Source organism: Ursus maritimus, unplaced genomic scaffold (assembly GCF_017311325.1).
Source record: "Ursus maritimus isolate PB19 unplaced genomic scaffold, ASM1731132v1 scaffold_11, whole genome shotgun sequence".
NCBI lineage: Eukaryota > Metazoa > Chordata > Mammalia > Carnivora > Ursidae > Ursus > Ursus maritimus.
The window spans coordinates 3921392-3938105 of record NW_024423453.1 but is presented as its reverse complement, the minus strand read 5'-3'; the positions used below and the strand labels follow the sequence as shown (position 1 = coordinate 3938105).

At 49.6% G+C, this 16714-nt stretch overlaps 1 protein-coding gene across 6 annotated transcripts in view; it reads left to right on the top strand.

The window, feature by feature from the left end:
- Nucleotides 1–16406, top strand: part of LEF1 (lymphoid enhancer binding factor 1) — a 116576-nt gene extending 100170 nt beyond the window's left edge. For 3 of the 6 annotated variants that reach the window (XM_008689412.2, XM_008689409.2, XM_040626220.1), the window contains 3 exons: nucleotides 1927–1975; nucleotides 2616–2656; nucleotides 15216–16406. In XM_008689412.2, the coding sequence (XP_008687634.1) occupies nucleotides 1927–1975; nucleotides 2616–2650 (84 nt within the window). In that variant the 3' untranslated portion in view covers nucleotides 2651–2656; nucleotides 15216–16406. The remainder of the gene's footprint in view (nucleotides 1–1926; nucleotides 1976–2615; nucleotides 2657–15215) is intronic. The other 3 variants (XM_008689410.2, XM_008689408.2, XM_040626219.1) reach the window with 1 other exon arrangement.
- Nucleotides 16407–16714: the final 308 nt, after the last annotated feature.

Below are 16714 nucleotides of genomic sequence, written 5' to 3'. Positions count from 1 at the left end.
TAAACAAGATACATGCCTTGTATCTTAGCAGTTAGTGTCAGATCGCTATTCTTAGCCTCATCATATTAAATATTCATCTCAATTATTTAATATTAAAATGCTCTATTCTGTAGCATCATAGATTTTATAACTTCGGTTCTTATCATTTTTATTTTTTATAACTTTTATAACCGAAGTTTTCATAAATCAACAGTACACATTTTCTTAGGTGAGATCAACCAGATATTTGTATTATTAGAGATTTTAAAATTTAATGCTTAATATCCCCAGTATTACATATAATTTTAATGAAGAATATTTTTGTATTTACCACACACAAATGAGTTTTTGGTCTAAGCTGACATCAGTACATCCAAACTACTTAGGTCTTTTTTTGTCTACCATAAAATGTTGGTTCTCTTGAAACACTGGTTCATACCTAGAATATAATGCAGGTTATTTCACAAAGGCACCAGCGGTCCGACGCATCAGGTCCCGGTCACGGTCACGTATGCTGGGCGTGCACGAAGTGGCAGAGGTGCTGAGATGCGCAGGCCGTGCTCTTAGGAGCTGAGGGCCATGTGGTGAGGGGCTCCGGGACAGCCTGCTCACAGCAGCGGGGAGGAGTTGGGTTCTGGCGGTGAGGTCTGCCTGAGAGTGGGGTGGGGAAGGACCCAACCATAGGGGATGGGAGGCGAGTGGGGCTGAGAAGGTTCCTGGAAGAGCTGGCACTTGAGATGAGTGTTGAAGGGCAAGTGGGAGCTAGGAGGAGAAAGTGAGGAGAAGTTCGTGACACATGAAACAACCTCATAGCATGTTCTGAAAACCACAGTTACGCCATTTGAAAGGGAGATAGGGGAAGCCCTTGAGAAGCTCGCTCTCTCTGTCCGCTCCCCTCCCCCCAGGGCCCTTTTAATAGTAGTGTTGAAGACGGCTCCGTTCTCTTTGATATGCCATTTCCCAGGGTCACGGATATCTGCTGTTTGGGAGGATAGTTGAAGTCAGCCTTCCAAAGCTTTAAAGCTTCAGCGGTCAGGTCATGTGACATGTAGAGAAACTATTCTGAGGTGCATAAAAATAGGGACTTTTATATATTCACACAGTATGTTCAATGTCATCGTATAGTTTATGTTTTGTTGTTAATGTGACTATTACAGCAGACGTAAGATAGAACTGTTGGGTGTGATATGTGTTCTGTTAAGTTATTTACAAATACCGTCCTAATCCAGGTCGGCCAGTTACTAAACGTATAAACTGAGTATGTACTGTGTCTATGCCCTATTATAATTATTTTTTAGGGGGAAATTATGAAGAAAAATAGAAAATTAGACCACTGTAAATGGGACTTAAAATTATAAATCTGTGCTGGAGTTGATTTTGAGATGTGTGTAAGATCACATGAGTATTCGTGTTACTGTGTGTTTTAGGAAGTAAGGTCCAAATTTGCCAGAAATGTCTTTGAAATTACCTTTCAGTTTCTCAGGTTCGATCTTACCTTTCTGCCGCTATCCTTGATGATGTCATGCCTGTGCCATGGGGGCTAAGGGTCTTCACCTACTATCGTGAATTTTTAATTACATGGTGGAATTGACAGGAGGGAAGGTTTATCATGAACCCTTCCAGAGGTGGGTCTAAGTGTGGGGGTGGATAACAGAATGCCTCCATAAGTGGGCTTGGCTTGAGTGGGCATCCGTGGCCACAGGCCTAGGACATCCTCAGCCTAGTGCGTGTGGGGGAGACCACTTCCACTGTCAGTACCGGCCGTAAAGTAGGAAGCGGTAGAGACAAAGGTCTCTCTCTCGCTCTGTTTCTGGGTATAGGTGGTAGAGAGAGCAAGAGCGAGGCCCTTCTCTTTGCTGCCTGCCTGCGGTCTGTACTGTCGTGTCGCACTCGTGCCTGCGCTCACAGTCTGGTCTGTAACGTGACCATGTGCCCGTCCTCTTCCAGGGGAAGAAGAAGAAGAGGAAGAGAGAGAAACTCCAGGAATCGACATCAGGTAGGCACCATGGGACTTGCAGTCAGTTCTGCTGCTTGAGATAAACTCCTTTTAAAGTAGTCTGCACCTTGTTCTGCAACTAGCACCTGTGATTTTCTCAACTCTGATTTCCTTCCTGAGACTCTTTAAAAATGTTTAAAAGACCTTTCTTTTAAATGTGACTGTGTGAAGGTATGTCTGAACTCCTTTGCCAAACCCTGTCCCCTGGACTCCTGGTTGTTAACTGGTGCTTTTTGTCTTGTTTTGGCTTTCGTTGCTGTATCCTCTGTAACACGTCTGCTGTGCTCGTGTCTGCACAATTCCTCACAGTAACAATGCCTATTCTGAGTTTATAATATGCCACCTTATGTGTCCTTGAGAATCTTTTCTGTGGTTTGGGTTTTCTGAAAATAGAAAACATGACAATAGGGTTTATCTTTCCTGGACATTAATTCAAGGCATCGACCAGTGAGGTCCTATTTATTTTCCCTTTTTCTTTCATTAAAAGTAAGGCCACTACTTGTACTGCACAAATAAAACGGCTGGTATAAGGACCACAAACAGTAGAGCAACGAGCCCACGTGAAGTTGTAGCTACCGCGTATTTGGAATGTACAAAAACCTCTTCAATAAACATTTGTTAAAGACCCAATTTTCTGCAGGTACAGGTGCAAGAATGACAGCCGCCTACATCTGAAACATGGTAAGAGCGACCCTCTGGTCCTACTGCTGACATTAGTTATGAACAGAGGCAACCTGCTTGTGAATCTTCTCGCTCATGCTGATGCATTCCACTGCTCCTTTAAAGAGGAAACTCCACCAAAATCAAATTCGTGCTTTAAAAAAATCGGATGGTTTTTATACCGGCTATGTTTTTGCAATCTAGTATGCGTTTTTCTCTTCCTTCCTTCCTTCCCCTTTGGCCCTTTTAATATTCCTTCTTTCCGTTTCTCCTGACTCTTCTCAGCCGTTCCTTACTGACCAGGCGCAAATCTGCCTGCTGAAGAAACAAACGAGAAAGCGAGCAAAGTGCCCTCTTAACTCTGCAAGCCCAGGGCTGCGCGTGAGGCGCCCAGACCCATTCCAGCTCAGGACTCGGAAGTGTTTGCTCCGTAGAGACGTCTTCTCAGTAGAGATGATATGGAGATACTTACAGTAATCTATTTCTAGTGAGAAAGAGGGGCTTGATGTACTTTTTTCTATTATTTAAAAATCAGTTTGGCCTGGGGACTTGATGAACTGCATCCTGCTGTCGGGCTCTTGTCTTTACGGGTACCATGGCTAGATCCCAGTCAGCTGTTTACAGGTGATGTTTAGTTGTTGCTGTTGTGGTTTTACTGTAGTGACCGTGGTGGTGGCCAATTGGCCACCAGCCCTGGTGGGAGCCTCGCTTCGTAAGTTGACTTAGTTTAGCTAAGCTTTGAGTTCACAGTGCACTGACATCTTTCCCAGCGACAGCCTGTTTCCAAAGGGGCTACCTCTGTTCCGCTCCCTCTCCGGCAGCCCACGTCCAGGTCCCATCGGGTCTGTCCTCTGTGGCCTGTGTGGGTTGAATCTTTCCTCTCATCACGGCCACAGCCCGTGCTCAGAGGCTCAGACTTTCTCTGGATTATTGGAATAGCCTTTGGATAGTTTTCCCACCTCCGGCTGCTTTTCTGCCCGTCGATCCTCCGTGTTGCTCCCAGAGGGATTTGCTAAAATACAATCGATTGTGCCACCTCCCAACTTAAAAACAGTGGGTGCTTTTTGTTGTCTGGAAAGTAAAGTGCAAACCACTTAGTGTGTATCTGTCCACCTGTCGGCTCTCCTGGGCTCTCCCTTCGGTCTTGCTTGCTCGCCTCCATCCTCGCCCTTAGGAGTCCTGCTCTCACTCCAAACAAGATTACGAGCAGTTCCCCCCCCACCGCGGCCACCACCCATGCCGTCCGTGCTCGCAGAGCCCGTCTCCTCTGCCGAGGAAGGAGGGCTAGGCTAGGTCTGCGGTGTTTCTCGGCAGACAGCATAGCCTGCATCATTTATTCCGTTCTTAGCTGGAACCAGACGACCCTGCCTAATATTTTACAACTTCATTTTGGTGCTGAAATGTCAGTGGACTTTCCCAGAGAAGCCTGTAGACACTTTGGTACCAGATAGTTAGGAATTTTCAGTCAGCTGTTTGCCTGAGCTTTTCACTCGTCGCTTTCCTCAGCTGTGAAACGGGAGCGACACCCACCACCTACGGTCGTTTGTGTGACATATGCCTGCCTTCTTCCCTCCACCCCTCCCTGAGACCTAGTTGCCCTCTCGTCTGTGACACTTTCCTGATCTTTATTCAGATTGCCCAAGTTCTTCAAAATGCCATCATTATAATTTTATGATATCAAAACTCTTCTAAACTGAGTGGCAGCCTTTTCTCTGGCGACAAGAGGACCCTCCCTTCATGCAGATGACCGACAAGATACCTGAAAGCTGGTATCACAGACGATGTCCATGTTTAATGCAATTTAATGGCTACTAATGGAGGACCTCTTCTGAGCTGGCCTCCTGGCTGGGTCATTAGGAACACAGAGGGGACAGTCACAGGCCCTGCATCGCAGAAGTAATTCTAGTAGCAAGCATGTACACATGCTTTTGTATTTGATTCTTGCATTCTTTTTTTTTAAAGAATGTCCTTTTAATTACTGAACGCTTAGGTATGGACAGCAGCTGGTGCGTGCTCTGCGTCTCCGTGGAAAACCCTCACAAGTGCAGCATGCTTAGGACCGACATCCGTTGATTTACTCTGTCTTCTGTTTGCTCCAGAATCTTTAGCACTATTTCCGTTAAAGATCACGCAGAAACATGTTTCTGTCCTTCAGAGTCTGGCATTTGGTTTTGTGTTCTTAATGAGCAATGTTATGTAGTGTTTTAGACTAGGTTAGGCGAAGTGTATTTTTGTCCTATAACGTATCTCAAACATCTTTTTTTAATGTCACAGCTGTCATTGTGCTTTGTCACTTAGTTTTTCCTGAAAGTCAAGGTGTTCCTTCTACCCTATCCCAGAAAGACAAAGTGTCTCGCCCTGTGCTCCCTGCCCCCCCGCCCCGGTCTCAACAGCTGCCCCAGTTGGTTGGTGTCCTTCACTCTATCAGAGTCTGTAGTGCTTCTCTCGCTGCCGTGGCTGGGCCGATGCTGCAGCCTTTGAAGTCCCTGGCCTCCGTTCAGAGAGCAGCACTGGCAGCCCTCCGATAAGAACTGGGAGAGGAGCTCTGATCTGCATTCATACAACGTCCCGTGAATTAGGAGTGGTTCTTGACGTCTCCCCTCCCCTTCGTGTTGGGAATTCAGGAACTTCTGTGCATAGGGTAGTTGATTGTCGCATCTGTCCGGCACTTACTGAGCACCTGACAGATGCCAGACCGCGTCGTAGGACCTGGAAATGCCGTGCCGAGTGAGGCCTGGAAAGTCTCTGCCGTTGTGGCGGTAACCTGGCCGCGGGCGGTCACTACATAAACAGGACAGCGTGAGTGCGGTAATAAGAACAGAACAGGGGCTGACTTGGGGGTCGGCTTTAGGTGGGGTGGTCAGGAAAGGCCCTTCTGAGAAAGTGGTATCGGTAGCAGCCGGTTATCCCTGAAAAACAGAGTATTCTGTGTATGGTTCTGGAACAGAGAGGCGGCAGAGAAACGACAGACAGTGAAAGACGTGGGGAGCCGAGCATTGTGCTGCGGAAAGCGCTTAGACTGGGAACAAGACCACACAGGCTCTCGGGTGTCCCTCCCCGCCCTCCCCAACCACGCGTGGCCTGGGGTAGGTCCTTTAAAACCGGGAGACCTCAGGTCCCTCGCGCAGTGAAAGAGCTGGGTCCTGAGGCCTCTGAGATCCCCGCTGTCTGCGCCGACTTCCTGGGCTGCTTAGCTCTTCCGTGGTCTGCACTGCCTCCCAGTGTCGTCAGAGAGACTCAGGTCTCTTTTGTATTTACTGATCTGTGGTCCTCGTTCTGCGAGTGGTTCCGTAGAACTATGTAAGCACCGGTATGATCTGGAAAATGACATGTGGACAGTGTGGCTGTTCTTCAGTTCCAGTATAGATCGTCTCCTGCCGCCCCTTCTCCCCGCCGGCACAGGCGCCTCGGAAGCACTGTCTCTGGTTTGGGGATTGGATTCTCCACCGCTGTGAGCATACGGTTCCTTGTTTGCCAGACTGCAGCCACACTAGTGCTGGCTTCGCCTTAGAGACGAGCCAGCCACAGATGAAATGTTCGATTAGAGCTGACCCTGCCAACAGCAGGGAGTGGAATCTCCCACGACTGGTTTCGGTTCTGGAGGGAGTGGCTGAGTATTAGCGAAATCCCTCCCGATCTCCTCCTCCGGGAGCTGGAGCCAATGGAACCTCATGCCCAGAGGGGAAGATACCGTGACCCCAACATAAAGAGATTGTGTGAGAGGGTTTATTTCTCTGCGTACACAATGAAACCTAACACTGTCTTGGTGTCCTAAGAGAAAAGTCCTCTTGCATTAGCTCTTTGAGCTCAGACGGCCATGCACGTAGCACAAAGGCTAGAGAATTCTCATTCCTCTGAACTAGTGTAGGACGAGTCACAGTAAGGAAAATAACCCCCACTTGATAAGGAAAGGCTCTCCTCGGCGAACAAAAACACCCTCCAAAAACTTGCATTTCTGCTCCTTAAAAGATACATGTTTCATCTAACGCTTTCATTTTTTGGGTGGGAAATACCACTGCAGGTGCCTCATGCAGCCGAACATAGAAACTAGCCCGTAACAGTTCCTCGTACACCGCGCAGTGGTCCTGTCTCTCCGTACGTCTCTCCCCCCATGCTCATAAACATACCCACTCTGGTGAAGTCCGGTTGGAACAAACGAGCATTGCTTCGTCTCAGCACTCCGCACCAACTTTTGGAGCGTCAGAAATGGGCTCCGTAAAAGACATTCTTCCCGGTTAAAGGTTAGAGATTCCCAAGCTGTGCGGTCTTTCAAGAAAGCCAAGTTCATCCTTAGCTTTTAGGACTAACTTGTCACCTGTCGGAATGCTGGAAGCCCGGGGCCCTGGGGAAGGAGCCCGCACACATTTTCGGTGTCCGCCTGGAAGGCCACTATTGTGAATGCCAGTCATTTCTCTCTTGGTTCTTCAAACATCCGTGGGAACCGTATGCAAGTCAGGAACTGCACGAGGCTTTGGGGGCACTTGCTCAGTGCACTCTGTCCATGGACTTGTCCTGGAGCAGCGTGCAATTTAAGAAGATAAAGACATAAAAATAGGTAATTATAAAATAGTACATTTTATGCTATAAAGCAGAGGGATGCATTATGTTCAAATAGAAGTACCTAATCAGAATGAGATCAAGGAAGGCTTCCTGGAGTAAGTAACACTTGAGCTGTCTAGTCATGACGGGAATTCTTGGGTTTGATAGAACAGTGATCAAGTTGCTGGGAGTTTCCAGTGTCTCAGTAGAAGTTTATTTGGAATATGTAACATCTCAAGAGTTTGTCAGAAGTCCGAGATCGTCAGCAAACACTGAACTTTCCTTTCTTCTTGACTTAACCAAGATTTATAAGGAGTTAAAGCAGCAAAGAAGTAGAGTTTTTGAAAAGCTGGAGAGAATTATCACTCCCAAGTGTATAACTTAAAAACATAACTGGCTTGTTGATATTTACTTAAACAAAACAAATACAAAAATCCCATCTTAAAATTACATAGACTGAAAAGATATCTTCATGGTCTCTCAACATATTTCTTTTGATTATATAACATCAATGAGCCAGTTTAAAAGAAAGAACGAGCTACCTAAAATACAAACCTTTAGTTATACACACAGGCACCCACATACAAACATACTTGCAAAAACATAGGTGTTTGACTTTGGGGTAAGCGCTACTTGTCTGCTTGATAAACTGAGAAAAATGTGTTTTTTACTCCAGCCTTTACTTCCCCGGGGCCAGGAGGTACGTGGGAGGGGTCACTTCCAGGGCAGTACAGGATGCAGTCGGTTGTCAGTGCTTGGATTTACATCTTCTAAAAACTCTGATTTCCCGTTCAAGGGTGACGCTGGGGAGCCCGAGGAGCTCTTCATTCAGAGCTGGGGACCTGGGGCCGCCTTGAGCACTGTCCAGGGGACTGAGGCCTGAAGAAGGTCTTCCAGAACGCGTGCCCTGTTGGAGTCAGGGAGCGGGCTGTGTTCGGTGGTCTCACTGAGAAGAACGTTTCATACGGTTTTTGATGTTCACCCTGGTGAGGTCGCTGCGTCTGCCTCTTCGTTGCTCTGAATTCTGTGCCACAAGAGCGGATGTAGTCATTAGGTATCAGTAAGCCTCCAGGTATCTGCTTCTGGTTGACCCGTCCAGCTCTTACAAAATACTGAGGTCAGAAACAGAGGAATCTTAGCCTTGTCCAAGTCTCAAAGTAAAATTAAGGCTTTGAAAATGGGAAAGTGAAAAAATGACATCCTGCTTTCCATATTTCTTCTCTTTCTCACATGCTTAGGCACCAAGTCTGTCAAGCACTTAGAATTGTCACTGAACAAGCAGGAGACATGCAGGGGTTACGGGCTCTGAGGAAGGGAGCCGAAGGCCTGGAGGCGGGTGGCCGTCGGATCGGGAAGACCCCCGTAGGACACAGCGGCAGTGGCAGGGCATGGCTGGGCCCCAGGCGGCACCCTGCTCACGCTGGCCCCATGCTCCCCTGCAGCAGGCCCGGCCCAGCAAGGGGGGGCGCGGAAGACCTCCCGCCTGACATTTTGCCAAGCGGCCACCGGTGTGGCATTTGTCTTGTCAGGGTTGGCAGGTTGCTGTCCTAGGAGATAGAGATCTTGGCGGCCCAGGAGAGGCTCCCGCATGGCACCTTCTCTGTCGGAGGCAGTGGCCTTCTCGTGACTTCCTTCCTTGTAGGTTTGTCCACAAATTCTTGCTAAATGTGTCACAGATTTGTAGAAACCTTGTAGAGAATTCACAAGGCAATGACACTTGATTACGACGTCTCTTACTAGGAACTCTGTAGTGAGAACCTTCAGGAAGGAAAATCCAGACGTCTGGCAGGAAGCGCAGGCTGGGGCATGTTGTCCTGAAGAGAGCAATGGCGGCATGATGACACTGTGGCTAGACTAACTGGTGTGTGGAATGCAGGTTTTCAAATTCTAACTATTCTCCAGACACTTTACATTGACTCATATGACGGGAGCCTTTGATGGCAAGAAGAGACAGCCCCTGTTGGAGTAAGGAGAATGGGGAAGTCCACTTTCAGGATATGGGGGCATCTTGTGGGACCAAAGACAACAGTGCGCATGGCCCCAGGAGAGGACTGGAAGATGGCCTTTTCCTGTTCTTACATCTGTCCCCCAAAATTGCGTCCTTCTCCCTTCTGTAGACTGACTTTCTCAGTTTTTTGAGCCACATATCCAGAACTCCCAAGCTTACACATTGTTTGTGTCAGTGTCCCAAAGAGAGGATTCAAATTCCAGAGAAGGGACTCCGGTCAGCCCAGCATGGGTCACACTTTGGCCTTAGCCCATAATCAGCTGTGGCCACGGGACGGTCGTGCCGTACAAAATCGCTACTGGGACACATCACTCTCATTGTGGGCATATTGGAGTGGGGACAGTCAAGAGGGGAGCTAGGGAGCAGCCCAACAGGTGTCTGCTACTGCTCACCAGGAAGCAGCCGGCTGGGGCCTGTTAGAGCAGCAGACAGGGCGACGGTCTCTGGCCACCGTGCCTTAGTGAAGACACAGGTGAAAGCTCGTAAAATCTCTCCTGTGCTGCAGTGTCCTTCCTGTCACTTCCTTTCCCCTCTTTAATGGTCAGAAGAGCTAGAATTGTGTTTAAGTTGCCTTGGGAAACTGAAACCGGGCATTGGACCCTTAGCTACGAAGGCTGACCGTGCGCCATTAACAATAAGAGGGAGAGGCTCATTTAAACCCTCTTGAGACGTGCACTATTTAGTATTGTCATGAAAGAGCATGAAATTGAATTAAGATCAATGCACTTAAGAACAGTTTATAGAATAAGAAAATTATTTTGGACAAATTTGGTTTAAAAAGAATGTTTTTCTCAGTGAGCCATCTGGAACTGTTGAGGAAATGAGCCCTTCTGGATAATGGTTTCCCAGAGAACTCTAGGTTTACTTCTTTAAGTATGAAAACATGTCATCTGTTTAACTCTTGAGTGCAACCTCCATCTCTTTCAACAGAGTACATGCAGATTAAGTAAGTCTTGCTATTTCGTGCTGTTTCTCTACAGAGCGTCTGGCTAACAGGGAATGGGTGCTGTTTGCCACCGTGCTAAATGACCCCACGTAACGGGGAATTTTAAGAAATCCGCTCTTTATAATTTCTGTGTCTTCGTTACAGTCAGGGACTCTGCCCTCCCCTAAAGTAACACGTCCCTCTGGTCTGCTCTGTAGGTTCAGGAACCAGGAAAAGAAGCTTATTTGCATAATTTGTAAGTTAAAAGCAAATGGGCTCTGAGCTGGTAGGTAGGGAGAGGCTCTCCTAAGGAAGGGTCAGATGTGCCGGACTGCGCGTGAATGTCTTGATAGCACTGTGCTAGCTTGAGGCTTTTTTGCTTTCTTCTCCGTCTTTAGAACTGAGGTGATCCTGCTTTACGCCGTCCGTGAGCTTTGTTCTTTTTGGCAGAATGAGAGGGAAGTGAGAGCATTTCAGTGGGACAGTACTGCTCACCTTTTTGCTTAAGTTTGTAATTCATACTAGCCCGAAACTTTCTACAATTTTAGGTATGTTCTTCAAAAATATAACAAATTTTTGCTGCCCTTTTGGGATTACTTTTCTCAACTGTGTTGCTGGAGATACTCTGTTTCATAAGAGATTTTGCAGAATTCTCTACTGGTCTTAATTTTCCACCAGCAGTACTATAAATAGCATGAATCGTGCTTGCTACCTCAAACATGTTGAGGTTGGAGCAGCCGAAGGGGAACGGACATTTCTGGACCACATACCGTGTCCTGGGTGATCTGCCCGGGGTACCTCGTGCTGCTCTGGGGGCCGCCCTGGGCAGGGTAGAGCTCTGGCCTGTAGGCCGGGTGAGAAAACACCAGGAACTCGTCCCAGGCCATGTGGCTGTGTGCAGCAGGGTCACACACCTGGGTCTGTCTGTAACGCCCAGTCTCCAGCTGCAGTAACCAACCTTTATGCCCTTCGGGTCCCGGACACTTGGCCACTCACCACACACGTGATCTCCTTTTTTCCCCTCGACACACTTTACGAGGGGTGGGAACTTATTATTTCCATTTTGCAGATAATGAACCTGGGGTTTGGTAGATTCCAGTACCTTGAGTAAGATGGCCCTGGTAGTCCGAGGGAGCCGGTGTTCAGCCCCAGCCCCGAGCTGTCCTCCGAGCTCCACTCTGAGCCTACAACGTGCTGGGCCTCCCCGTACCCCCTGTGCTGAGACACCCAGACACATGCACACACGCACAGGTGTTTAACAGGGAAAATCTGGGTTTGAAAAGAAAAGCAAGGATGGGCTGCTCCTGTTGCTTCATGTTTAGAAGGTGAAAGCATCTTTGTGGTGTGGGAGAACTTAGAGAAATGTGAATTGGATAAAGAATTTGGAGATGGGCAGATAAGGTGGGCCTACGTAGTTACTGTCTTACTGAAGCACTTCAGTTGACAGAACTAAAATGAAGTTTTAAGGCTCTCTTACTCCACCCCTTCTTCAAGATAGTTCTGTATTGTTTCCAGAAGTAGCAAGGCTCTGGTGGACCTGCCCCCAGAGGAGGCACAAAGGGGAATGGATCACAGTAACTAGAGGCTAGAAATCCCCCTAGAGCAAGTTAGTTATGGTTCCGGGCCTGCCTCAGAGGGCTCTCAACATCGCCGAAGTCGGCTTTCAGGGAGAACTCACTTTGAATAACCCAGGGGAGGCAACCGCATGGATTCAGTACCCCTGCCTCCGTCTCTAGAACCTAGATCAAGCACGGGCCCAAACACCCCTCCTCGCACTGATCCCTTCCTCCAACCCCTTCCTCCGGGCTCTGGGAATCGGCCCGCTTCAGACCTTGTGGCAGGCAGACTGGCCTCCGACGCTGGGACTGGGGCCGACCTCAGCTGCAGGAAGGACACTCCGTGCCAGCCTCGCTCACCATGCATTATCATTCCCCTTTCTCCAAAACCCGGGCAGTGTTCGCTTACAGGGAGCTGGAGTTGGCTTTTGTAGGCTCTACTCTCCATCTCAGAGGAGATTGAAATTTCAGAGTTAACTTCTTACGCCTCTTGTTCTCTTTAGCGTCCTGCTTTCTAGCAGGGCGGAGTGTCTTGGGGTGGGCAGTGGTCTCCGTGCGGACCACCTCCGCAGGGTTGTGGACTGGGGATGGACGGATGGTTGGAAGGTAGGCAGGAGAGAAGAAGAAAGTGAATGATAATTCAGCTCCAGGATATGGCACAGAGAGCATATGTTAGGGCTGAAAAGCGAATCCTGCCATCCATAGGTTGGGTGACCTTAGGCCGGTTGTTGAACCTCACACGGCCCCCGATTTCCTTATCTGTGAACAGGCAGGAATTCAGGGAGCCGTTGTGATGACGTGACACTGCGTGTGCCTGGTATGTGTCCTAGCGCCTGGCACGTCAGGGCTCAGCGGCCGTGGCTTTTCTCCCTTCTCCCTCACCAGCCTGCAGACAAGGCCACCTCCAAGTGACAAGCACAGTCATGAGGCTGTGACCCGCGGGGAGGCAGGAGGCATGGGTACTCTCTAGGGGCCACCTTGGACCGATCATTTAATGACCCCGTGCCTCCGTGTCCTCTGCGCTGCCAGGGCCAGATGAGCTCGGGCCTGCTGGCGTCGCGCTCTAGCAGTCCGCGCCTCTCCCCTTCCCAGACACGACGTTGTGCAACGGGAGAGTTCACGCCCTGGAGGAGCAGGCCGCTGTCAGTTTGCCCCAGGCCAGGAGCTGGCGTGAGGTGTGCGGCCGCTGCTCTGAGGCAGCTTCTGCAATTAAAGTCTACCTCTGTTCACCTCTTGCAAAACTGACCTCTGATATTCTCTCCTCAAATTTCATGTAATAACTAAAAACGTTTTAAAGTTCTTGCTCCTTACTAGTAACATTTGGGAGGGGAGGAAAGAAGGATCTAGAATTCCAGCCCATCTTTTTGGGTTCCTCAGCATTTCTGAACAAGGAAAGGAGATCCCCTGATATACAGGGGGTGGGGTAGGGTCTGCCCTGTTGTTCCTACAGGCCAGCTCGGCTGCCCCCAGCTCGGCCCAGACAGCTTGGGCTGACGCTCCTCTCCTCCAGCTCGGCCTGACTAAAGGGTTTGTTTCCTTGGCCTCTCCTGCGGGGGGACAGCCTGGGGCAGCGGGGCTGGGCTGTGGACCCCCAGGACGGGACTGGTGAAGCACACAGCTTCCAGTAGCATCTTACGTTTGAGCTTACGGAGAAGGAATCTCCCCCTGCCCTCCCTTTACTACTTTGGCATCAAGGCCTAGACATTGCTAATGCCTCGGAGTTAGTGCTGATTTCCTCCCAGAAACAGATCCATTCATGAAGTCGTCTTCAGCTTCCCCTTTACTGCTTGGGCTCTTCATAGGTGACTCTGCCCATTTGAGTTCCAGGTTCCATTTGGCTGGTGGAATATTTTTGTCAAGGTTGGAGCTTGGTCCAAGAGAACTTCACAGGTTGCAGCTGGATGGTAGGGGCGGGTGGCAGCGGGCGTGTCTTATGCCACCTCCAAACCCCTCTACGACTGGGCCACGCAGTGACTGCTGGCAGAGGGAGCCCAAGCCTTCCCATGTGTAAGCCGGGCCTCGCCGTGCTGCCTTTGAAGCGGGAGTCGTAATTGCCGCCTTTGATTGCACCGACCTCACTGGTGGGTTGGGCTGCGCTGGGGCTCGCCTGGCCCGGCCCGGCCACAGCCCCCCAGTGAAGCCTTAGATGTGGGAAGTCTCCAGTCTCCGGAGCCTCATGCCTGTGGTTTCTTGAAAAGAATTTTGATTTGACCTGTTTTATATCTCTAAAGCAACTCTGTAAGGCCCCCGGTTTTCCCATTTGGAGGTGAGCCTTGGTTGGCCCTGATGGTCCTGTATTTTAAAGAAGCAACCACGTTTGGTCTGTCTTGTGTGATAGACAAATTCTTTGCCAATTTATTTTAATCCTAGTCATGCTATTAGGATTTGTAAGAGGACGCTGAAATAATGAGATAACAGTGGGAAGACGGGAGGCTGTAGGAAGAAATGGCTTTATTAAGAGATGCAGAGATCCTTCCCAGGGACGCGCACAGTATCCGTGCAGTAAACCGCCACTCTGGACAGGCAGGTTGGTCTAGTGATCACGTGACTGCTCAGTTCAGGAAAGCGGGAGGGAAGGACAGGACAGCTTGGAGAGCCAGAGGTGCGTGGTGCTGTCCCCAGAGGCGCTGGCCTGCTAGAGCGTGGGGGCCGCGGTCCTCGGCTCACGCCCAAGAGGCAGCCCGCAGCTGGGGCGGGGAGGGATCCCAGCACACGACCTCTGGCTCCCTCGGCAAGCAGTCCAAGCAGTCCGCTCTGATCACAGCGCTCGGCTGCAGCTGCCCGGCGCTCCGAGCCCAGGCCGCAAGGCCATTCCTCTTCTGAAGAGCAGCCGGGACCAAACCTTTGCAAACCTGTGCTGCAAAAGTACGTGTACATAGAGACCGCGGGGTGCCTTCCGCACTGGCCCAGGCTTTGCTCCCTTGTCCTTGCAAAGGTAGGGTCCTCCTCGGCTCTTTGATTCTCCTGTGTGAAGGCTCTATCCCGCCCCCCCCCCCGCCCCCGTGCTGTAGCAGGTGTGTCCCTGCTAAACAGGGAAAGGTTCGTTTTACAGACACTAGGAATTGGAATGGGCATTGCAGGCCTCCTCAGTCGACAGCCTTCTGTGGCTGATCTGCTCCCGTTCTGTTTTTTTCAGTAGCAGCCTACGTACATAGATCATTCTTCACGGTTCCCATCAGTCCTCTCGAGGGACAGTGTCGAGAGTAGTTGCGTTAACCCTAAGGATAGCTGCGGGTCGCTGGACAGCCGCCGGCCCTAACCCTGCTCGGCACGCGCCAAGCCCGTTCTCAGCGCCCGAGGATTAAACACGTCCCCCGTCCCCGTGCACACACACATGTGCATGGAACCAAAGCAAACTGTGAGTGAGCTAAGACTTACTCTCTCACACAGTCCAAGGATTTGGGGCCACCATGGGGCTACCATGTTAGCCATCACCACATCAACAAAGCGGACTGTTCCATGCAGAGATCTTAAGACACGTGCTGTGTGCCGGAGAGGCTGAAGGCCTGTGACAACGGCACATTAACAACGTTTCATTTGTTCCTTCTTGAGGTGGAAAACGAAGCTCCTTCCCAACGTGCAAAGCCAAGGCAGCGACCCCGGGACCTCTGCTGGAGATGGAAGCTTGTTGAAAACCCAGACCGTCTCCAGGGCTTGCCCAGTCGACCCCAGTGGAGAACTGACACCGCCTTCACCCTGAGGTCGATGCTAGAGACGCTGGTCCGTAAAGACAATCACTGCCAAACCCCCTTTCATCTACTGCAAGAGCCAAGTTCCAACATAAAGCATAAACGTTTCCTCCACGAGAAGTACAAAGCCCCTGCGAATGCTAGCAGGCCGAGCCGCTCCTCCCTCCTCTCCGCGTGCACTTCCCAGAGCGTCTTGCGTCCATACCTGTAACCTTTCGGCAAGGACAGTGACTTGGCTACGTTCGCCTGCCAGGAGCGGCCGGAGCCGGCAGCGGGCACATCCGCCATCAGCATCCCGGTGGGGGACTTTGGGGAAGAGATCCCTCTTTGTTTCTGTCTTCATTTTTTCCCCCTCCTCCTTTCTCCTAAAGCTTTTATTTAACAGTGCAAAAGGATCAATCTTGTGTTTGCTTTTTTTTTAAACTTGAATTTTTTAAATTTTCCCTTTTTAGTTTAAACTTTCTTGTTGTATATTTTGCTAGCTATGAGCTTTTGAGTAAAATTCAAAGATCTGGAAAAGTTTGAAATAAAAAACGAAAAGAAGCCGCCCTTTTTGAGCGGTATCTTGTCGGACAAGTGGCTTCTCTGTGAATTACTTGTAACAAATAGTAGCCTCTCCGTCTTTGTAAGGTGTTTGATAGAGCTGAATAAATGGAACAGCCGGACCCGCCCTGCTGGCCGCAGTTGGCAGTCCTATCTCATTTTATTTTCCTTCTGATCTCCTTTGTTTAACGGTAAACCTTAACCCATACTTTCAGCAGGCCGGTTTGCAGTGAATTTTCATTTCTTTCCTTTTCACCCCCTTGTTGTAAAAAGCCCAGCACTTGAATTGTTATTACTTTAAATGTTCTGTATTTGTATCTGTTTTTATTAGCCAATTAGTGGGATTTTATGCCAGTTGTTAAAATGAGCATTGATGTACCCATTTTTTTTTTTAAATAACAAGGCACAGCCTTTGCCCCAAACTGCCATCTAACGTTTGTCATTCCAGTTTGAGTTAACGTGCTGAGCATTTTTTAAAAGAAGCTTTGTAATAAAACATTTTAAAACAACACGTCCTTGCTTTAAAGAGTGAAGTTCCTGATACTCCGGAGCTGGGGGTGGCAAACCAAATCCACGGGCCAGGCGCGAGCTGGCCTGGCCACGTCGGGGGGCCGCCACGCAGCCCTCTCCGGCACCTGCTGTGGAAGGGCGACTCCGCCTGTCGCCAGGCCATGTGGGCCTCAAAGGTGTAGACAGAAAAGCGGGCCGGTGGGAAGAAGACTGTCACCAGGATTCAGATAGGAGCGAGTCTCTTCTTCCCCAGCACCTCAGAGCAGCCTCGTGGGCTCCAGCTGTCAGCAGGCGTGCGGGCCCTTCTCT